Source organism: Tuber melanosporum (genome assembly GCF_000151645.1).
Source record: "Tuber melanosporum whole genome shotgun sequence assembly, scaffold_55, strain Mel28".
Classification (NCBI taxonomy): Eukaryota; Fungi; Ascomycota; class Pezizomycetes; order Pezizales; family Tuberaceae; genus Tuber; species Tuber melanosporum.
Window position 1 is genome coordinate 232,232 of NW_003299101.1, and position 22,980 is coordinate 255,211.

The following is a 22,980-nucleotide window of genomic DNA, read 5'->3' on the forward strand; positions in this document are numbered from 1 at the left end:
CCCATAGGACCAGTGGTGTTTTCTTTCCTCCTAAAACTCCTCCCCAAATCATGACTGAGGTTTCTTGCTTAAACTTGGGCACAATACAGTCCTCTATGTATTCTTCGCCAGTGTAATGTGTTCGCAAGGTGCTAATCACGTTATCGGTAATAGATATGATAGTTGGCAGGTGGCCTGCTTTTCCAGAGAGGAGGCGAGAGCAGAAATGTAACATGTTCGCAAGGTGCTAATCACGTTATCGGTAAAGGATACGATAGTTGGCAGGTGGCCTGCTCTTCCAGAGAGGAGGCGAGAGCTGAGAACTAAAGGAGGCTTCGAGGGTGTACTGAGAAACAAAGAAGTAACCGTTCAACCAAGTATATTGAAATACTGTCTGTCAAAGTCTGCCCTTTCTATCGTAGAAACTGGCGGTCTTTAAATACACAAATCTGTTCATGTCTTAACATGAACGAAACTAATCAAAGGTATCAACCGATACACTTTGGTAAAACTCCTTAAGTATCAAAACGATACTTAAAACAAAACATAAAGCAAAACCAAGTATCAAACGATACTTAAAACAAACCAAGTATCAAAGTGATACTTAAAACAAAACATAAAACAAAATCAAGTATCAAACGATACTTAAAACAAGCCAAGTATCAAAGCGATACTTAAAACAAAACATAAAACAAAACCAAGTATCAAACGATACTTAAAACAAACCAAGTATCAAAGCGATACTTAAAACAAAACATAAAACAAAACCAAGTATCAAAGCGATACTTAAAACAAAACATAAAACAAAACCAATAACCGAGTACCCATACCGGTTACATGAAAACTAAAGGAGGCTTCAAGGGTGTACTGAGGAACAAAGAAGTAACTGTAACGTGTTCGCAAGGTGCTAATCACGTTATCGGTAATAGATACGATAGTTGGCAGGTGGCCTGCTCTTCCAGAGAGGAGGCGAGAGCCGAGAACTAAAGGAGGCTTCGAGGGTGTACTGGGGAAAAAAGAAGTAACCGTTCAACCAAGTATATTGAAATACTGTCTGTCGAAGTCTGCCCTTTCTATCGTAGAAACAGGCGGTCTTTAAATACACAAATCTGTTCATGTCTTAACATGAACGAAACTAATCAAAGGTATCAATCGATACACTTTGGTAAAACTCTTTAAGTATCAAAACGATACTTAAAACAAAACATAAAACAAAACCAAGTATCAAAGCGATACTTAAAACAAAACATAAAACAAAACCAAGTATCAAATGATACTTAAAACAAACCAAGTATCAAAGCGATACTTAAAACAAAACATAAAACAAAACCAATAACCAAGTACCAGTACCAGTTACATTCCCCAAAACAAAACAACTGTTTTAAACAAACAAAAACTAATAATCATCAAAAGTGGATTCTGAGAAACTCATGGCTTCAGTTTCCACTAAAAATTCTTCATCGTAAGTGTCACACCAGGGACAAGAGGAAACTCTAAGGAAACACTTAGACTCGAAGAAATCTAAATCACAGTAGTCATGAATACCAGATTCGTGCTGTACATCAACCCAAGCATGATCACAATCAGGACAGTAATCAATCCAGAGGATTTCGAAATAGTCTTCAAGTTGGATAGCATCGCGGTTCAACAACAGTCCAATAACCTGTTGTCGCTGCCTCACATTAAGCTCCACATAGTTTGACATCGTTATGGTATTCGGATGGTAATTGGTGACTAGATAAAGTTGTCGAGGGCCTGCTCCATAGCTTGATTCTCCTCATCGCTACTCTCGAATTCCGATTCAAAGTATGGTGCCCAAAATCCATCTCTAGTTTCGAGTTCTGCATACCATCACTCAGTTTCTGGCATCGTGGGTGTCCAGCACATAGTGATGTAGTTGATTGTTGGGGGAAGGGATCCATTAGGCATATTGTCTTTCCACCATTCATTCACCATATCCATAGCGTGCTCTAGTCCTTCCAGTGGTTCCCAACTGTTTTCGCTCGTTGGATATCCTTTCCATTTGACTAAGAATTGATCATTTCCATGCCAAAGGCGGTAGTCTCGGATTTCTTCAACTTCCCATTCATCTTTCTTCTCAATGATGATAGGTTCGGGTCGAGAGTGGGTTCTTCCAGGGAACTTAGAATCGTCATTTGGGTGGAATCGTTTGACAGCAGAGGCATGGAATACTGCAGTATTGCGGCGGTACATGCGTCCATTCATCTGGACAGTGTAGTTCTCTGTATGTTCGTCAAAGGCTAAGACCTTAAAAGGTCCTCGCCATCGGGGTTGCAGTTTCTTGCTGCATCCAACATTGGTGATGAACATGTTTCCATGTACCATGAGCATATCACCTGGTGGAAGAGGGACATGTTTGCCTCGTCGCTTCTGAGCAGTAGTGGTACTTCGGAATCGGGCAGCCTTAACAGCTTGGAAAGCGTCATTCCGAATAGCTTGATGGCGGTTTAAGTCGTCATCGGAGGCAGGAACTGAGGAATTTTTGAATGGAGTTGTAGGTAGGAGAGGGTATTGGCGGCCAAAGATTGCCTTATATGGTGACATTCCCAGGGTATCTGAAAATCCGGCATTGATATATGCGGCCAGTTCAACTAGGGCAGGTTCCCAGTTGGTTTGTCGTTCATTGATCATGTTCCTAATTCCGGTCTTGACTTCGCGGATTTTTCGTTCTGCCTGGCCATTAGTCTCATGGTGTCCAGGGGCAGCCATAATGTGGTTTATTCTGAGGGAGGTCAAGGTTTGCTTCCAGAATCTAGCGGTAAAGCGGGGATCAGCGTCACTGACGATAGATAAGGGGTACCCATGGGGGGTAAACAGGTATCGTTGGAGGTTATTCCAGGTGTCTTTGGAGGAATTGGTAACTTTCATTGGAATGAGCCAGGTATATCCAGAAAATCGGTCCACAGTTACCAAGATGTTGTCAAATCAAGCGGATTTGTTAAATGGTCCTGCGAAATCAATGGCATATGATTCGAATATTTCACATGGTAGTTAGAGGGTCTGTGTCTTTCCTTCAGGTAGTTGTGTTCGCTCCTTGTTTGCCTGGCAGAGTTCACATTGTTTGACGAAATCTCAGAAATCTTTGCGCATCTCAGGCCAGTAAACATATTCTGAAGCATATTGAAGGTTGCGACCCGCACTGTGGTGTCCTTTGTTGTGAATCTCGGATATGACATATTCTCTAATCGTCATTCCGTTGAACATATGACCCTTTGGTATGTATAGGCAATGTTCACTGTAACGGGTGCTGGTAAAGACCATTCCGTTGGATATGTTGTAGGGGGCGAGGTCTCCATGCCTGGAGCTATCCATAGCTTTGAAGTAAATCGGGTCATGGCGATATCCGGCTATCATTTGGCTTCGGAAAGAGGAGGTTAATTCTTCTGTGGTCGATCTAACATCTCCTTCATCCTCGATTAGGGATCCTCTTGTTGGTTCGATATGGGCTTCCTCTTCCTCAAAGGTTTCATAGAGTTGACGCCGATGCTCCGGAATAGTAGGGGGTATGACCCAGACAATGGTTTCATTGTTATATACTCGTAAGGGTCCACCATATAGTGGTCGTGAATTGATTGTAGGAGGAGAGGATGGCTGGGCTGACTGTGGGGGGTATAAATAGGATATTGCATCCACGTAGGCTGCTGCTTGTTCGAGTTCTTCAAGACCTTGGTATCGTGTGGGAGCAGGGTTAAGGACATGAGGATATTGGGTTGACTCATTTCCATCGATCATCTCTTCTTCTCCTTCTGCGGTGTCGAAGCTGGTGTCTTTGGAATCCTCAGCAGGCATATAGTACAGTCGCTGGTATCTGTTTCCGAACTTAATCTCAGTCTGGTGAAAAGGGCAGGTGTCGTGGTAACAGTGGGACCAGTGAAGTCTGCTTTGTTCAAGTTCATGAGGAGGTGTGCTGCGGAGCGTGCAATTGTCTTTCCATTCTTCATTAATGTCTTTTCCTCGTTCTGTTCTGGCAGCACTGTACATGGTGTAAGAGAAAGGATTGGAGGGAGCAGTAGAGCTGGTAGTAGCCATTGATGGTTCTTATTCATAGGAGGTGTCGTCAGGACTGTCCTCGCTTTGTCTTGTATGGTTATGAACAAGAGGAGGATCTGCGAGATCTTGGTTCTCATATAGACGGGAGAGAGCATCAGCTAAATAGTTCGTTCTTCCCGGGGTATAGATGATTTTTGCATCGTATTTGCTGATCTCGCCTATCCATCTTGTTCTTCTTCTTCCAGGTATTCTTTCTGTCTTAAGATTAGTGAGAGGTTGGTGGTCGGTAACAATAGTGAAGGTATTACCCATGAGGATGTGGTTGAAAGCGGCGAGGGCATCAATCACAGCAAGGGCTTCCTTGTCTGTTGTTCCATAGTTCATCTGTGAATTGGTGAACTTTCTGCTGTGTAAAGCCGCCGGTCTTGCCGTTTCATGGGAGGCTCCTTGTCCAACCCATGCCCCAACTCCAACATCCGATGCATCAGTAATCAGACCATATTGGTTCTGGTTTGCTGTAGTCGATAGGTTGTATAACGTTGGCGTTTTTTATCAACTCCTTGATGTTGGTAAAGGCTTGGTCATGAGTGTGGGTTCAGATAAATTCTGCATTACTGGTAAGGTCTGTGAGCGGCGCTGTCACAGTGGCATGGTGTGGTAGGAACTGGACAATATAGTTGACTAGTCCTAGGAATCGCATGAGTTCCTTTTGATTCCGGGGTGTTGACCATTCCGTTAAACAGGCTATTTTCCCTGGGGCTGCATGCATTCCTTCATCATCTATAATATATCCTAGTATATCGAGTTTATCAGCAAACAGGATTGATTTGTTTCTGCTAGCATAGAATTTAGCTTCCCTAAGTTTGGTACAGACCAATCTTATATGGTAGGCATGTTCTGTTTCGGTGTTCGAGAAGATGAGAATATCATCAATGTAGACCCAAACAAAATGGTGGAGGTATTCGCTTAGGAGGTTTTCCATAATTCGCATAAAGGTAGCGGGCGCATTCATATCACCTTGTAACATAACTCGGCTAATGAAACTTCCGAAGGGGGTTTTGAAACTGTTGTATCGTTCACTTTCTGAATCTAACCTTGTTTGGAAGTAGGCATCGCTTAGGTCAATCTTACTGCGGAATCTAGCCCGTCCAACTGCATTTAGGATCTGGGTTTGGTTTGGGATAGCAGAGCTGTCCATAACCGTATTTTCGTTCCGTAGCTTGAGATCAACCAAGGGGCGAATTCTTTTGCCATCTGCTTTGGGTTGAACAAACATAGGAGCGGCACCTGGGGCTTCTGCCCGGTAGATGACTCCTCTTCTTTGTTGTTGGTTGATCCAATCACAAAGAGGGCTTTTGTATGCGTCAGGAATAGAGTAGGTGGGTTGGTTCTTGAGATTGGAGGGGTCTCGGAGGCGGATGTGGTGGTTCACCTCTCTCATAGGCGGTAGTTCTTCGGGTATTTGATCAGGGAAAACATCAGAGTACTCATCCAATAGTCGTAGGGCAGTCGCTTCACAGACTGCGGCTCGGTATTCTCCGCTTGTTGGCTTGCATGAGACTCTAACCTTCTGTTCTGGGAAATCGATAGTTGATTCCCCACACCTGATTATAGCTTTGTGGCGGTTCAGGAATGGCATGCCTATTAGGGCATCGTATTTGACTAAATTTCCAACCAGCATTTCCTGGGGGGGTAGGACTGCAGAACCAAGTCGAATGGTCGCACTACAGGTTTTATGGCTTGTGGATCATGATCCTTTTACTGCCATATTGACTGGTATGGGTTGGTTAAGGTCTCGGGTCGGGAGTCCATGGACAGAGACAAAGGCATTACTGATCATATCTCTTCCGATTGCGCCAGTGTCGAATAGGACTCGAGCCCTTTTGCCATTGATCAGGATAGAACCTTCTAGAGGGGTGTGTGTTTTGAATGTAGCCGGAGGTCAAACACTGTTGTATTCCACATCGATATATCCGACATGGATCTCTTCATATTCACTGGATTGGGCGTTATCGCTTTCAACATTGTTGGCCGACGCCTCTTGCTTAATTACCTTTCCTTTTCCTTTCTTTGTAGGACAGTTCTTTGCCATGTGCCCTGTTTTTCCACATTCAAAACATTCTCCTTTTTGCCGTCTCGATTCTTTGGAGGATTTTGTTTTCTTCTTGAAAACCCATGGGGTATCGTCTTCAGAGTTGCTGGAAGCTTTGTGTCGGTGCTGGCTGTTCCTACTAGAGGATGTCTGTGTTTTGTAGGCCTTGGTCTCATGGAGAATGGCGTCCTTTTGTTCTGCTCTTGCAATTATTACTGCAATATCATCGCCATCTTCCTCGAGTGGTTCTACTTCTCGTCGGAGGGTTGGGTGCATGGTGTCATAGAATCGTCGCTTCAGGATGTATTTGAAGATACTTCCTCTCTCCATTCGGTCCTTATACATTATTAGATCCGTAGCCACATCAGTGATTCGCTTGACATGCGTTCCGTTAACTTGCTGGAGCTGGTTGAATTTGTTGTATAGGAGGTCGTTAGTTATAGAGGATTGGAATCGTCCTTTCAGGTAATCGAGAACTGTAGATCCTCTTAATCTTACATTCCCGCCGAAATTCTTATAGCATTGGTGGTATGCGTCGGTTGCCTTTCCTTCACAGAATGATCCAATAATAAGTCCGGTTGTAGGGTCTTCTACATCCTTTCCTTGTAAGAGTAGGAAGTGTGAGAGCTCTGTTGCCCATCGTTCAAAGGCTTCAGGTTTGAGGTCTTTTCCTTCTCCTGTGAACTTCACTGGGAGGTGGAGTTTAAACTTAGGGGGTTCAAATGCTACAGGTACCTCCTCTTCTTCAGGCCTTGCCCGAGATTTCCCTCCTCCTGTGCTAGCCATATCGGATTCGCTACTGGATTCGGGGTCGGTTGGGTGTTCAAAGGAAGGCTTCTTTGCTGGAGTAGAAGGGAATTCTCCTGGAGGTTGTGTATCTTCCGTGTTTGCAGGATCGCCCGGCTCTTTAGCAGAGCGCCGGGGTTGTTTCTTTCTTGTAAGGTCTTGCCGTAGGATTTGCTTCCCACTCCTGGTCGTCAAAGACTCTATCTTGGGTTTGAGATGAAGCCGAATGTGCTGTGATTCTGCCGCTTCTCTCCGCTAGCGTTCTGAGGTGGATATCAATAGGTTGATCAGGCCTAAATCTGGGGACAGGTTCTTAACCACTTGCTGAGGTTAAAAAAATATAATGTGTTCGCAAGGTGCTAATCACGTTATCGGTAATAGATATGATAGTTGGCAGGTGGCCTGCTCTTCCAGAGAGGAGGCGATAGCTGAGAACTAAAGGAGGCTTCGAGGGTGTACTGGGGAACAAAGAAGTAACCGTTCAACCAAGTATATTGAAATACTGTCTGTCGAAGTCTGCCCTTTCTATCGTAGAAACAGGCGGTCTTTAAATACACAAATCTTGTTCATGTCTAGCATGAACGAAACTAATCAAAGGTATCAATCGATACACTTTGGTAAAACTCCTTAAGTATCAAATTGATACTTAAAACAAAACATAAAACAAAACCAAGTATCAAACGATACTTAAAACAAACGAAGTATCAAAGCGATACTTAAAACAAAACATAAAACAAAACCAAGTATCAAAGCGATACTTAAAACAAAACATAAAACAAAACCAAGTATCAAATGATACTTAAAACAAACCAAGTATCAAAGCGATACTTAAAACAAAACATAAAACAAAACTAAGTATCAAATGATACTTAAAACAAACCAAGTATCAAAGCGATACTTAAAACAAAACATAAAACAAAATCAATAACCGAGTACCCGTACCGGTTACAGTAACCGTTCAACCAAGTATATTTAAAATACTATCTGTTGAAGTCTGCCTTTTCTATCGCAGAAACAGGCGGTCTTTAAATACAAAAATGTGTTCATATCTAGCATGAGCGAAACTAATCAGAGGTATCAATCGACACACTCTGGTAAAACTAATTAAGTATCAAAGCGATACTTAAAACAAAACATAAAACAAAACCAAGTATCAAATGATACTTAAAACAAACCAAGTATCAAATTGATACTTAAAACAAAACATAAAACAAAACTAAGTATCAAATGATACTTAAAACAAACCAAGTATCAAAGCGATACTTAAAACAAAATATAAAACAAAACCAAGTGTAATGATTCCTCTCTGGATAGTTAGTTCTTGGCGACGGAGAACGATACTTCTCTTTCTGTCTTCTTCTTTTTTTGTCTTATGATAGCTCTAGGCCTCTGCCTACATTACCGATAGTACAAGACCTTTGTCTTCTATCGGGAATGCCTATTATAAGCTTTCTCTAGCTCGTCTTCGTGAAGGACTTTTCTTGGCGTAACAATAACGGTGCAATAAAGATAAAGATCATAAAGATGTTTTATATTCGTTTAAAGTAATAAGTAGGAAAGTTACTTAGAATTCAATCTAATTTTATTTAAACTTGTACCGCCAACACTGGAATACGATGAGCCCCTGCTGGTACAGGGATACCGCTAACCGGTATACCACTAATCCTAAGCTAACTAAGTCTACGGTCCCGCACCTGCCATCCCCGAGTCATGCCTGCATGAGAACTAATTACAAGACCATCAAACAACCCCGCACCCACCCCGGTCCAAGTCCGTAGCCCCTGTAGTATGAAGCCAACCAGCACTAAGCGTAGCCGAAGCCGAGTAAAAGACCAACCCAACCAGGTTCCTCGTCCAACAAAATATAAAATCACTACCGCTCGGTCTGAACACCGTCCCGCAAGACCTCCTCCACAGTAGAAAACCAACAAAACCACAAAGATAAACTACAGGCGACACAATGGCGGAGAGGAGGTGACCAACATGTCCACCTCTCGCATCCGCATGCCAGGCCGTCGACCCTATGAACCCACTTTGCCAAGTACCTCCGAAGAGCGTAATGGTGAGGAGGACCTGTACCCGCTGCCTGTCCCCCAAAAAACAAAACCCATAAACAAAGGAAATACATAGAGGTGGTAACAGACCGAAATAGTCAGTGGGGCCTATCTCCCACCCATAGTGCCTTGCCCCCGCCAGCCATGCCCATTGCCAAACCAAAGAAACCAAACAAACTTCCACAACACCCAGCACGCAGAACCCAAACAAGTCCAACTAGGTGGTTGCAACCCACTATCCGCACAGGTGGCCATCAGCCAACCGGTCCATCAGGGAGCCTTACAGCACTCAGCAGCTTCACCCAACAGCCCAAGTCGGACTGGAAACACTTAATTAGACCTCGTCCAACCTGACGCAGGCCTGACCGGTGCTCGCATGTGTTGGACGGAAGTGTTTCTTGGCTGCTCACTGCATGTTTCCCCTATGGCAACGACTTCACAACCCTAACCCTCTTGGTATCAACTACTCCGACGCCTCTATGTTTGACTACTGGTTAGTCCTATACATTAAACACCATATGTGACAACATCTGCGACAATACCTGCGACGACTCCATGTTAGGAGGCTACCCCTATCATATGGAAATACCGACTATCCTCAGTCAGAACATACCCTCAGTCAAGTTCACTTACCCTCGGCCGAAGCGGCACAAATGGGCGATAGTGAGACTGAACGTGATGGAGAACACGGCATATGCTGGAAGTATGTGGAAGCAGATTAGTATAATCTAGGGAAGGATAAAAGGCAGCTTGTTTTTCCCTTGATAGTTGTTTTCGTTCGTTATCCAATCTGTCTCTCTTTCCTCCATTACTCGCATTTGAGTTATATCAGTCTTTCCCGTTTCTTATTACCTATTGTTGTTCTTTGCGAGAATACTTCTCCAGTTCGGATATTGAAATTCATCTTTACATCTTTGCCCTGCTTAAGTCAACATTGTCCAAATCGCTGCCGTAATCCTTTGTTGTTTATAAGCAGGTGCCTCTTCCCCCCCAATCAGCCCCCCCAAGCCCCACACACCAGATGCCACAGAGCCCATCCAGCCCCCCCAGCCCCTCAGACAGATCAACCATCCGACAGCCACAGGACAGCTTATACCCAGCCCCGCCAGACAGCCATTGGTCTTGGCCACACGAACAGAGCCCAAACCCCCAGCACTGTATGGCCAAGGGAGGCCCACCAGCCACAGCCGGGAGCCACAAAAGAGGCAGCACTAGTACCCAAAGGCACCTGCACCAGCCACACCATCCAACCCAGCCGAACCGAAATCCAACCGAGTCGGGAAAGAGTAGGCAGAGCTAGCCAAAGCCAGCCCCACAGGTCCGGCATTAGGCACGGACCGAACGACGGGCAAGAGGCACACCCAACTGATGCAACAAGATGGGGGAGGGCGAACGAACAGAAGCAGACAAACAGAAGGTAGGCCCCACTTGCAATGGGTGAAGCCGCCAACCACAGACCACAACAGGACCACCCAAACGCACAGACAACGCGAGTGCCTGGCAGCTAATCGTCTCACACCACCCCAGGCGGCAACAATAACCACACCAGGGGGTAAGATTTTTCAGGGTCAAAGCCATCCCCACAAATATGAGGAGGAGACGCCTGACTGAATCACCGTAAATGCCGCAAGGACAAAAACTCCAAGGGAATGGCGATAAACAACATCATAGGATTCCGACCGTAGAAACGAAAATGTAACGAAGAGGGGCTGGGTGGGAACCGCCCTGCCACATGAGGAATGATGTAGCCGGTACGACGAGTTGATACTTGGGATGGTCATCAGTCTAACCCAAGGGCGTTTTGTATCGCGAGAACTAAGGACTCCATTAAAACCCAACAAAAAACATGAGCTGGCCCAAAGAACGACACGGGTGATCCCCCTAAACACAATGTTCAATCCCTCCAATCGAACGCGAAACCTGTAAGTAGACGATAGACAGGAAGCTGTAAACATTTTACCAAAAGGGGCTCGTATGCGACCGCGATGAAGTGCTCAAAGTGCTAGTATCGTGAGATAACCAACCCAACGAAACGAGATGCAAACAAGTTATCCGCCACGCAACACCTAACAGACCTCAATACCAAAGACCCCAGAAACTACTGAGTGAACTCAGATATCTCCCCCAGAATCCGAGACATCAAGGCCCATCATGATGGTGACAGAAACACTCGAGGCGAAGCGACAGCAAGGACAAGGAAAAGTACTTAGAACAAAGCGTGAAGAACCTATCTTCCTCGGCCGCCTCGGCCTCCTTATATAGTGTTCTTCCCGCCCCTAGTCATGTGACCTAAAGTGGTCACATGTGCGAAACCAAATCATAACAAACTAGTCATGTGACCAAAGTGATCACATGCTCAAAATCCATGACCTCATAACGAGGTTATGTGCAAAAACTCATAAACCAATCATAACACAATAAACAAGTCATATGACTCGACTGAGTCATATGCGCGAAACCCATGACCTCATAACGAGGTCATATGTAAAACATAAATCATATGCGCAAGGCTTACCCGTAAGGCACACTCGCAAGGCATATTTACCAGGCGCACGTCCCATGACTCATACTTGAGCCATGTGCGAAAGCATCACAAATCCCACACATAACAAATCATATAACCCGAATAGGTCAGATGCGTAAAACAATAACATACCTGTGACTCATAACCATGTGTCACGTGAAAACCTTTTCCATGCCAAGCCACATTCATGACACCAAGTATCAAATGATACTTAAAACAAACCAAGTATCAAAGCGATACTTAAAACAAAACATAAAATAAAACCAATAACCAAGTACCCGTACCAGTTACAGCCAGGCTTCCTCATGATAAAAACACGACCCTTAACTCCTCCCAACCAAATGTAACACTCGTCTGTCCACAGTACATTTCTCCAATTTTCTCGAGCCCAATTCTAGTGATTGGAAGCAAACTGTAGTCTCTTTTGCTTCATTAGAGCTGTAAGAAAAACCTTTCTTCAAGCAACTCGTCGCCCATAACCCTCCTTCTTCCAGGCTTTCCATAGTGTGCATTCGGAGGCTTAAATACCACAGATTTCGGCAATATCGAGCATCGGTTTTTGTCTATTTTCAGCCTTGAGGATCGCAGTTTGAATTAATCGATGTCTGGTCGGTGTATCAAGCTTCTCTGGATGACCCTTTTTCTTTTTAGGAGTCGCAGGAGCATGGTAAATATTCCAGGCGGTTCCAATACTGACATTTTGATTATCAGCAATCTGTTCATAGGTCCACTTTGCCTCGAATCGAAGACCTTGGATGGTGCATCTCTGCTTGTAGGATGTCTCATGGGTCTTGACTGGCATTTTGGTACTTTTTTGTACATGATGTAAAGCAGGTGTTTGATTTCACATACAATTCTCTACCTCCTATTCTCACATCACATTTAATAGGACTCAATATCTTTGCTTTGACCTCTGATATCCTACCGGACAGCAAAACACATACTAGTTAATCCCTTCCACAATCCCTGTCATACCCTGGCCATCCCCCTGGTCTTATGCCCCCGGTTTTCAGATACTTATTGCCGGATACGAGTACCGCCATCCCCTACCTTACGCACCCTTGTCCCAATTTTATCATTTCCCATAACCCCATTTCCTCAAGAGAGGGGTTTTTTTTTTTCCGCTTCTCTTTTTTAGACCCAACATCATGGGAGTGATTTCACATAATTTTCTCCGCTGTGCACGTGGAGGTATTACAGTGCTCGAGTAGGGTACCGTTCCGCTCGGATCGTAGCGGAACAGGATTGAGGTGAAGAAGAAGAAAACACCCCTACCCCTGCCACTCCGGAGCGAGATATAGACGAGAGAACGATTTGAACTGTCACACAGTCTCATACTGTTCATTCCATCCCCAAGCTCCGGGGGAGGGGCTCGATTCCCGGAGCGAGAAACCACATGAGCGGTCCCCAAACCACAATGCAATCCCCTCTTGTCGCTAGTATAAATTTGACAAGTGAACAGCATTCCTAAAAGTCACCTCGTGAGAAAAGATGACACTAGCCGCCAAGTTCTTTATTCGTGTCGGAGAGCACAGTGGACGTCAGGAACTTTGTTTTTCTAGCAAACTGGGCTCGAACCCTTCTTGCTCGCGACGACTAGCTAGCTCTGCAGCAGGAGAGATGGTAAATAACTCCAAATAAGTAATGGAATAACTAGATGGCGCGAGCGCATCCCACAGTGAATACCATTTAAGACCACAAAGGGCGGGAAAAAGTAAATCTATCAACCATCAGCTCTAAAAGTCACCATGCCGCCCTCTTCCCCATCTTATCATATCATTCCCAATCGAGAACCCCCACAAACGACCACCAGAAATTCCCCGCCCGCACGAGCCAAGCCACTTCAAGTCCAGTCTCCGAGGGCTTGCGCGAGCTCGTGAGAGACAGTACACTCACCCCAAGTCAGACTATCACGACTCAGCACTCGTTCCTTCTCATCAAAACTGAGGGGGAGGGGAGGCACTGTGCACTTCCAGGTCTGGAGTGGAATCACATTAGAACTCGCGAACCGGGGGTATGAGCCTCCTATAAGCTAGCTGCGGCTGTGTCCACCATCCATCTGTAGGCTCTGCGAAATTCTTCCGATATTAGTCCATACTCCTATACCACTACCAAAAGGCTGAGGTATGATACAGAAGTGCTCTGTTGCTTCCGAGTACCTACTACCAATACAGATCTGCGGAAGCGATCTAGCGCACGAAATTTACCACGGGAAAATCGAAACAATCGCCTCCATACCCATATCAAAGCTACTACTATCTCTCTAGACACTCCACCGAACCCGGGGGTTTACAGCGCCCCCTCCCCCTAGTTTGAACTTTAACCTTATCATGTCCCAGCAACATCCGAGGGGCCAAGACGACTCCGAGCTAGATCTAGGTAATTTACCATACGCTTCAGACCCCAGGGTTGAACTTGGACTAAATCCGTATCTGCAGAATGGAAAAGCAAAAAGAATAATTGTTTTCAGGGCCATATTGTAGTTAGGCCCATCTTTATTTTCGTATCAGAAGTATGACGCCTATGTTCTTTGAAGATAATAAGACAAGTACCCAAGAACTGATACGTAGACTTAACTTTGGCTTCGATATAATAGTAATGTGAAACATACAACTAGGCGCTAATTAAATATACAACCAGTTTTATCCTCCCCATTAATAACTGTTCAAACACAATATAATATATAGGCAATTCTGAACCCTTCCCCTATTTTTTCCAAATTCCACGTAAATTATTAAATTTTACGGTAATTTACGGTAATTTACGATTCCCTCCCCAATGCTACTCCGAGCATCGACACCGACTGTCTCGAAATTAGTTCCCTATGATACCTTACTCGCGGATCACAATGTCACTGCACAAATCTTGGATCTATTCCGACACCACCACACAATTCTTTTCATTTTAACGCGCGCAAACAATCTGTCCATCCACCTGTAACCTACATAAGAAATCATCTTCCCAAACATACCCCAATTCAAACAAGCAAGACGAAAATAGATATAATAATCAGATAAACGAAGAAAACACCTTCGCCAACACAGAAATGGAGAACCCCTTTAAAAACCGCCGTCATAAAAGCAACACATAAAGAACACTATGGACGAAAAGATGCAAAGTCTCCAGAAAATGCCCATACATCCGCGACAAGATATAAAAGAAATATTCCCACCCATCCGATACATGCGCTTCCACACTAGTTATTCACAAAAGCTCCTCCGTCGACCGCGATCTGTGCTCCGCTGACGTACTTCGCCCCCTCGCTTGCGAGCCAGACTGCCGGCCCGACAACATCACTCGGGACACCCAACCTGCCGAGAGGAACCTTCTTCTCGAGTCTGCCGCGTTTTTCCATGTCTTGAAGCTCCTCCCTGTTCATCTTGGTCTGTACAACTCCCGGTAGCAACGCGTTACAGCGGACACCGTAGGGACCTAGGGAAATAGTTGTTCCCTGCATGAGTGAGAGGAGACCGGCGGCGGTGGGATTGTAGTGCGCTTGGTGTCCATTCCCCGAAAGTGCGCCCGCCGAGGAGATGAAGATTATAGAGTAGTCTGGGATCGGATCGGGGCGAGGTTCGATAGGCATGGCGTGGAACTGCTCCTTGAACTGCCGAGCACAAGCTTGGACAAAATAGAAGTTGCCGTTTAGGTTAACGTCCACATGGCGGCGGAGGAGCTCAGGGGTGACCTGTTCATGTTATTTTTTGACCATTTGAGATCTAGATGGGAATGGGCACATACATCCAAGAATTCTCTATACCAGCACATCCCAGCATTTCCGACGGCAACGTCCAGTCTTCCGTAAGTCTCTACCGCTCGCTTGACGATGTTGTCACTCGTTCGGGGGTCGGATATATCACCAAAGACAATTGTACAGCCTTGCCCCATACTTCTAATCTCTACACACAAAGATACGATCTCTTCATTGGCAGGATCACTCTTAGTACCCCAGTAGTGTGCGATGATGTGTGCACCCTCCTTGGCAAACCCTAGGGCAATAGCCCGACCAATTCCCCGCGAGGCTCCGGTGATAGCACAGATCTTGCCCTCAAGCAATCGGGGCCGAAGAACAGGCTGGGATGGGGCCGTCAACATAGCGTCACCGGTAACGGTGGATTCATCGACCTCGCTGGATGCAACCTCAACAAGTGCTTGGGAATTATCGTGTCTGTGGTCTGATTGGGGAGATGGCTGTCTGATCAGCTCCAGGACCGGGGGCTCGGCCTCGATGACGTGGACACCATCCCGATGGCGGGATCTCTCACGATCATGATGCTGACTTCGATAATCCCTGGGGGTTCGATGATCACGTTCATCTCGGTCACTTCGGTAAGCATCATCCGGGTGGTGATAGTCACGGTCATGGTAATCTCTATCCCTTGGTGAATCCGGCAGAGAGCCCTCATTCATGCCGTGCTGTGGAGGTGGGGTGTCAATGGTAGCCTTGATATCCTTCTTCCTCTTTCGCGACTTGTTGTTGTCCGTGATCTGAAGAACGATTTGCCCACCGCCATTGCCAGCAGGATTGATAGCAATTGATGTCTTCGTCTCTTGGACTAGTCTCTCACGTTCCGAAACCGGTTCATTGGGTGGGGTAGGCGCTGCAGGAGGGTTATAATTGGAAGAGCCCCCTCGTGGGATGAGTGCATTCGAAATAAAATCGGAAGGAGTGAGAACGTCTACAGGGTCTCCATCAGATTCCGAGGGGGGGGGTAGTGAGTGTGACCGTGTAGGCTGCCTAAGTTTGCCATGGGGGGAGGTGTTGGTGTTGCCCCATCGTTCCAAGAAAGCACTCCTGAGGTAGTCGAAAGACATTGAGTCGTGTTTACCTTCGGATGGTCATGCGTTAGCGGGGTTTATGGATAGGTCTGGGGTATATGGAGGGGGTAAAGTAGAAAAATACTTACAGTCAGTACAGTCTGGTTGACTGCAGTGTGGGTTCTTCCTCAGCCAGTCTTCACCTGAAATATATGTCAGTAAAAGATTGGTGGGGCAGAGCAAAGTGACCAAAGGCTACTGTTGGTGCATATATCTAAATTACTGCAACCGTCTCACCCAAGCCGGCTCGGCAAGAGGGGGTAGCGAATAGGGTGCAACCAGCCAGGTCACAAAAGGCAGGGATAATTAACGTACTCAAATCCATAAGCCACCGACCAGGCGTCATTCCCCTACCAGCGCCCCATACATTCGTCGTATCAATCGTTTTCACGAACAAACTCCTGTAACACCAATCGCATTAGAACCCCCTTGGAAAGAAAAAACACCAAACAAAACATCAAAATATCCTGTGAGCCTCACCATTTTCCAGCGTCAGTAGCTCGAGGGTATGCGAGAGAACAAAGCCTCTCAAAACGTTGCATGTGCTTCCATGCTGAAGTTCGGGGAGTGAACTTCAAATTTTTCAATTCTGTGGCAGGATCCATCATAGACATCGTTTGAATGATAGAAAGTCTTTCTCAGTTGTTTGCCGTCTCTGCTTCCCCAGTTTAGTAGGTGGCGAGCAGATCTGTGCCTGAAGACGAGTAAGCTTCAATGAAAATGGATGAGTATCGATATTTTCTGAAGAGCAAGGAGCGATGAAAGGTAAGCAGGGCGGATATATAACGAAAAAAAAAGGGAAGAAACAAAGAGGAAAGTGTGGGATGAGTCGAAAGACAACGAGATGAGGATATAAAAGCAGGGTTGAAGACAGAGGCTGTGTGTGTTTACTTCACGGGTTTTCCTATTCCGTGGGCTTCTAGAAGGCAACACTTCTTCGCACTTTCCAGCAGAGAAGGGAAAGAAAAATAAATGTTGAGGCAAAAAATAAAATAAAAAATGCACAAGCAGGCGGCACGGCAGGTTAAAGCAGTGACGTGATAGGGCAACGGTTTTACCTTGAAGACTTACAGTGCCCAGAGCTGGTGAGGGGACAACTAAGAAAGGCGCTTGGTACCCGTCGGTTGTTGGCAGGGATATTCTTAGACAAGCTGCGTGAAAATGAGGGGTGGGGTTGGTTCAGAGGCAAGTTCAATGTTTCCCTTAGACGCTGGAGCGTTCACCGGTGGCAAGGAATTAGGGTTGAGAGGGAGAAAAGCAGTAGGTAGACAAGGGGAATGTGATGATGGTGATTGTGGTGATGATTATAGACGGGGCGGAGCTGTTGTTGCTGTTGTGTCGCTCTTATCGGCTTTCTGGTGTTGTCTCGAGATCAAACTGCCCTTGAATCAGCCTGTGAAGCCAATCCCAATCAAGCCACCCCCGCCAGCAAATCACCAGAGGACCAAAAAATATAGGAAGGCGGTAACAGGGAAGAGAGGGGGAAAAAAAGACTCGGACCCACCCCAGCAGAGAGGAAGAAGGGGAGTAGGAAAATCTGATTCGATCCTCGGGTGCTTCTTGCAGCTGCAATGTTGCTGTCTTTGGTGAGGTACGAGTACCCTAGGTACTTTGCCTGCCTCTCCCCCCCACTCGCTTTCCCACTTTCTCCATTTTACAGCATTTTTCCTTTCCTCTTGTCTCTTTCTCCTCTAGGCTATATGGAGCGGGTAATCTAGGATAATGCGGGGCGCTGGAGAGGACCGGTCGGTTTCAACAAATCTTGGCGGTTGAGGGAGGAATATGAGGTTGGAGGGCAGCATTCTTCCTCACATATGAAGAGGTGGCGGCTCCTCAGTCTGCTCCGTGCAGTGCATTTCCATTTCACAACACCCCTCCAAGGGCAGATTGGCCGCTGGCTGACGGTAGTAACCCTGGATGGCAATCTCGACGTGTCAACCGGGGTCTTGTTTGCTTTGTGCCTCCCGATGGTCCGGGTCGGCGCCAGGGTTTTGTTGCAGAATATCCATTAGTCTGCCATATCCCCCCAGCTGGAGAAGTGCTGAGCACAGTATGATGGAATGGGGGGACTTCCCTACCTCGTATCTCGTGAGCATTGAAATTTCCCATTTACAGTAGAGCGCATAGGATAGCTCAGTGGTCTGTGGCACAGCACTCTCCGTCCCATGCTTCAAGTGACCATCTGCCAGAGGCCAATCGAGACAACCAACGTTGCAGCGAAAAAACCTCGAGTCGCCAAGGCGGCGGCGTCTCCCGAGAGAGACGTCCCGCATGGCCAATCAGGGCTCACCACGCACGAAATCCCTGAGCTAATCGAGTATCACACTCATAGCTTACAGGGTCCTTATCGGGAGGATGAAGCCTGCCCTTGTGTGGTATCCCTTGGTGAGGTGAGTGATGTCACAAAATCGGTCCGACATCTTGAAAGGAGCAGCATTCTTCGTGCTCCCCCCCAAGCAGAGCAGAAGTTCTACGAGGAGGCGGGGAAGGGATGAGTGAATCTCTTGCTGGCTGTGCAGAGCTGCAGCCTGCCCCCCCTTCACCGTTATTCGGAGCACGGTAGGAATTAAGCTTATCAATCTGCCCACCCAAATCTTATCCACCGCGATGATCTTGGGATCCTCGGGTTAGACACAGCCCTTCGCCCATCCTGTTTTCAAGCCTTGGGCATCGCAGACTATGATACCGGTGCCCCATCCTGTTTGTCCGCCAAGAAAAATGGTGTAAAAAGCCCTCCATTCCCCCCTCGTTTCTCACTTTTCATCGCCTTCGGATCCCCTGGTATCATACAATTATACCGGTATCCCCTAATTTCTGTATCATACGGTACCGGTAGACCACTACACACGAAATAGCCATGCCCCGCCTAGCCTTTAGACCACCTCTCTTCAATTCTGCGAGCCCCTGGGCTACGACAAAGACTGATCTACAAGACCTCTACAACTCTCCCTTCACCGGTGCCGTAACTACCCGCACTTCACTCCTTGCGGGATTTCCCCACGACCCTTCCATCCACCAACACACCCTTTTCGATTCCCCCACAACTAGCCTTAACACGTATGGCTATTCACCGCACCCCCTAAAGTTCTACCTCGATACCGTAAAATCTATAATTACAGACACTGGCAAACCGCAGACGAAACCCTTCATTATATCCATCACGGGCACTCCCGAGGAAGTCGCGGAGGCTGTGGCCACTGTTAGCGACGTTGCCAAGGTTGGTTACAATCTCCTTGTTGAGGTTAATTTGTCATGCCCGAACATTCCCGATAAGCCACCTCCCGCGTATTCCCTGCCGGAGTTGAGGGCGTACTTGGATCTGCTGTCGAAGCGGAAGGAGGGAGTTCCGATCGGACTCAAGACACCACCCTACACATATGATGCTCAGTTCCGGGTCCTCTTGTCGGCGTTGAAAGCATACCCTTCGCTAGTATCCTTCATCACCTCAACAAATACTCTCGGATCTTCCCTACACCTCTCCTCGCAGCCTTTGCTAGCCGTGTCCGGGGATAGGCGGGTTGTGTACCAACCTACTTTGTCGTCTCCCGCTAGGACAGGGATAGGTGGGCTGGGTGGTGCGTCGATTCATTGGCTGAGCTTGGGGAACGTCAGCACTATTCGACAGATGTTAGATCAGGTGCAAGAGTTAAAGGGCATAGTGGTTATCGGCGTCGGTGGAGTGGGCGATAGAGATGGGTGGCAGAGGATGTTGAGCGTTGGAGCAGAAGGTGTGGGGGTTGCTACAGCGCTCGGAAAGAACGGCGTTGGTGTGTTTGCAAAGATCTCGAGCGAGGATTAGTGGTACGTATGATATGTATATTAGAGGATTTGCGCAGTCTGACCTCGGTGGGAGCTATCAATAGTGTTTCTAGAGGCTCTCGCTTTCATCGGGAGCCCATGAAACCCCCTCGGCGGGTGTCGGGCTTCTCAAACTCGGTCCCTCCAAGAGGTCAATATAGTGACAAATTCTCGAGTGTCTCGGGACTGCTCTTGTCAAGATTATATTCAAGGAGCACGGCTGTCAAATGGTGTTCTTAAAAGGCATCATGGGATGGTCGAAGTTTGCACCTAGGGCCCTCGGCTCCTGTCCAGTTGCGCAGTTTTTACGCCTCGACCAAGTGGGATCGAGGAACCAAGTCGCCATTAACTCATGTCAAGGCCACCCTAGTCTCTCCGCGCAAATCCTCTTACCCGAGTACAGCATTTCCCTAAGCTTAATATCCCGGCAGCCCGTGAAATCCTAGAAGCTAGAGGCTGGTGCGCCCGTGGCGTGTATGGTTGCGTTTTTCAAGATGGTAACGCTCCAGGATCGCTGCCATACCGAGTACCATATTTAAAGGCAGTTTTCCAACCCTCAACCACGTCAATATTCCCGTATATCATACCCTTCCAGATTCAAAGAAATCGCTGCAGTGTTATGCCAACCCCACAATCAACCACACTTTCTTATTAAGCCCTTCCGAAACATTGGCCCCAGTGAATTGTGGAATACCAATAAAACGACATCACTCAAACACGGTAGAATCACCCAAAATCTCTGCTGTAGCTCCAAACGCACGTTTAGATAGAGAGAGCTATTTCTGTTCGATTCACTTTTCTTTCCTTAGATTTTTCTACTTGTTGACCCTCACCGATTCGAACATTCCCCCGCATCGTCTTATCGGAGGACTTTAATCCAGCTCCAGCTCGCTAACACTCGGTCCCAAATTTTGGGATCTGACCCTCAGAGCAGACATGCTCTTAGCACAAACTCCCAATCAAACCCCATTAGATGACGCCTGTAACAATTATACAGTAGGTTAAACCGTTATAAAAAGGCCTTCAATCCTCCCCCCAAGAGGCGAGGGAGCATTGTTCGAGGATATGTTATGACACCGTCGCAAATTATACATTCAGACCTATAAATACATCATTCAGTAAAATCTATGATACCACAGAATCTAGAACCCTCTTCCTCAAACCCTCGCCAGTAATTCAGGGTGCAACGCGCACTAGCGTATGATATGATACCTCCACCCGCCAGATGCGAGTTTGCCTCCAACAAAACCCTAATAGTTATGATACATAAAAACACGCGCTACCTTGTCCCCTCGTGGCCTTTTTTTCCTCCTTTGTATGATAATCGCCCGGGACATTTTGTTGCATCAGCCGGCATCCGCTTCACACACTTCGGAATCGCAACGCTTTGTGTAAGATACCCTCTCCCTAACTAACCGCCTTGATTGCTCGCTCCGGGAAGGTGCGCCTCCCCTCTTTTTACATTGCAGTGTTCCGGTGTCTGTGGAGCTCAAACGCGTTGAGGAGTATCCATTGCCGCAATCTCAAGGATTGGGAACGCTTGGTTCTCTTATTGTTTCGGCCCTGGGAAGGGGTAGGAACTCGAGGAGAGTAGAGATATGCTAAGCTTGATTCTATAGGTTGGTCTCTCTCTCTTTATCGTCGCAATGTCTCGGGTAGGTATATGGTTAGGTTGCGATAAACAACAGGCTTGAGGTAGTGTATGGGGGGTCTCCGGATAACGCAATCGCAGTCACTAACACTCGGCCTGGGTCCTAGATAGCCGGATCCACGGTATATCACAGAAGTGGGGGATGGGAATGGGAAGGGAGACTTCCCGGAGAAAACCCCCAATCACCAGACCCATTCACGGCAATCAATCCAGAGTAGTTCCTTCAAGCAAGCAAGCACTCGAATTCACCCCAAACAATACAGATCGGCGGAATTTCACGGCATCTTCTGCCCACGAAAGTACACTAGAGAAAAACTGTATATTTCCAAAGTGAGAAAACAACCCTTCTATAAAGCTCAGTCATCTCCCTTCCGAAGCCCAGCAACGTCAACAGCATTTCCCCACCCCTCGGTCCCGTTCTTGGCATTAAGGGCCAATTCGCTAACCCCCTTCGGACCCTGCTCCATCCCCTTCTGCTGAGCATCGCCCTCCTCGTCGGCCCAGTATGCCTCATCGGCAAGCGCATCCCTGGTGACCTTACGCTCAACCTTATGCTCGATGTGCTTGGTCTCGGCCTCGTCGACACATTTGGCGCACCCGCATCTAAGTCTAAGGCGATACCACATTCCGTCCATGGGGTCCTTGTACACGTTCACGAAAACCTTACGGACAGGACACATGTAGGCATAGATGTACTCGGCTGGGATGTAAGCCTTCCCGAAGCCCCCGCCGCTCCCGGTATCGCCAGGCCCGTGGGTGTCCACATGCGGAGAATTAATCTTGACGCAGGCTTCGGCTGTTGTCACCATTGCACCCTCGAAGTTAGTACATCGCCGCTTCATTGGCTGGCAGGATAGTGAAGAGAGAAGGGGGGGTGCGAACTATTGAGAAGACGGCCAAGATGGTGACGCATGACATGCTCGGTAAGAGTGGAGAGACAAGACACAGTCTCACCCGGAGCGAGAGGGAATGCGATGACCTGGGGGCACCAGGGGCAGTATTGAATGTTTGGGGAGGTTGAATTTGTGGAAGGCATTTCGGAGATTTTATAGTCGTCGTTGTTGGGTAAATTTGGTTTTTTTTTTTTCGGTGAAGATGGGTTGGGAAGCGAAGAGGTTGAGTAGATTGAGTGGATCAGTCGCAGCGTGAGTGTTCCAATGAGTAGCTATCACCTGCTCGTCATAGAAGGTTAGGTGTTGAAGGAAATTAGAATTGAAGAAGCGAGGGGGGAGGGGAGGGGAGGTGGGAAACTAACTGACAAGCGAAT

General features: G+C 46.9%; 2 protein-coding genes; one reads left to right on the plus strand and one right to left on the minus strand.

Annotated features, from left to right (window-relative positions):
- Positions 1-14,311: 14,311 nt before the first annotated feature.
- On the minus strand, positions 14,312-17,729 carry GSTUM_00009300001 (uncharacterized protein). XM_002840611.2 has 6 exons: positions 17,323-17,729; positions 16,745-16,958; positions 16,580-16,665; positions 16,354-16,407; positions 15,188-16,275; positions 14,312-15,134 (listed from the first exon to the last, which is right to left on the minus strand). The coding sequence occupies exons 2-6, from the start codon at positions 16,876-16,878 to the stop codon at positions 14,643-14,645; spliced, it is 1,854 nt and encodes a 617-aa protein (XP_002840657.1). The 5' UTR covers positions 16,879-16,958; positions 17,323-17,729; the 3' UTR covers positions 14,312-14,642.
- A 1,280-nt stretch (positions 17,730-19,009) lies between these two features.
- Positions 19,010-22,357, plus strand: GSTUM_00009301001 (uncharacterized protein). XM_002840612.2 has 3 exons: positions 19,010-20,065; positions 20,128-21,681; positions 21,821-22,357. Exon 1 carries the CDS (start codon positions 19,122-19,124, stop codon positions 20,061-20,063), a length of 942 nt encoding a protein of 313 aa, XP_002840658.1. The 5' UTR covers positions 19,010-19,121; the 3' UTR covers positions 20,064-20,065; positions 20,128-21,681; positions 21,821-22,357.
- The last annotated feature ends 623 nt before the right edge of the window (positions 22,358-22,980 follow it).

What these genes read in the sequence shown, in the direction of transcription:
- GSTUM_00009301001 (XM_002840612.2), top strand. Translation starts at nt 19,122, where the DNA reads ATGCCCCGCCTAGCCTTTAGACCACCTCTCTTCAATTCTGCGAGCCCC.
- GSTUM_00009300001 (XM_002840611.2), bottom strand. Translation starts at nt 16,878, where the DNA reads ATGTCTATGATGGATCCTGCCACAGAATTGAAAAATTTGAAGTTCACT. An exon ending in GCTACTGACGCTGGAAAATG is followed by an intron (nt 16,666 to 16,744) that starts GTGAGGCTCACA and finishes TTGGTGTTACAG; the next exon opens with GAGTTTGTTCGTGAAAACGA. An exon ending in TCAACCAGACTGTACTGACT is followed by an intron (nt 16,276 to 16,353) that starts GTAAGTATTTTT and finishes GACCATCCGAAG; the next exon opens with GTAAACACGACTCAATGTCT.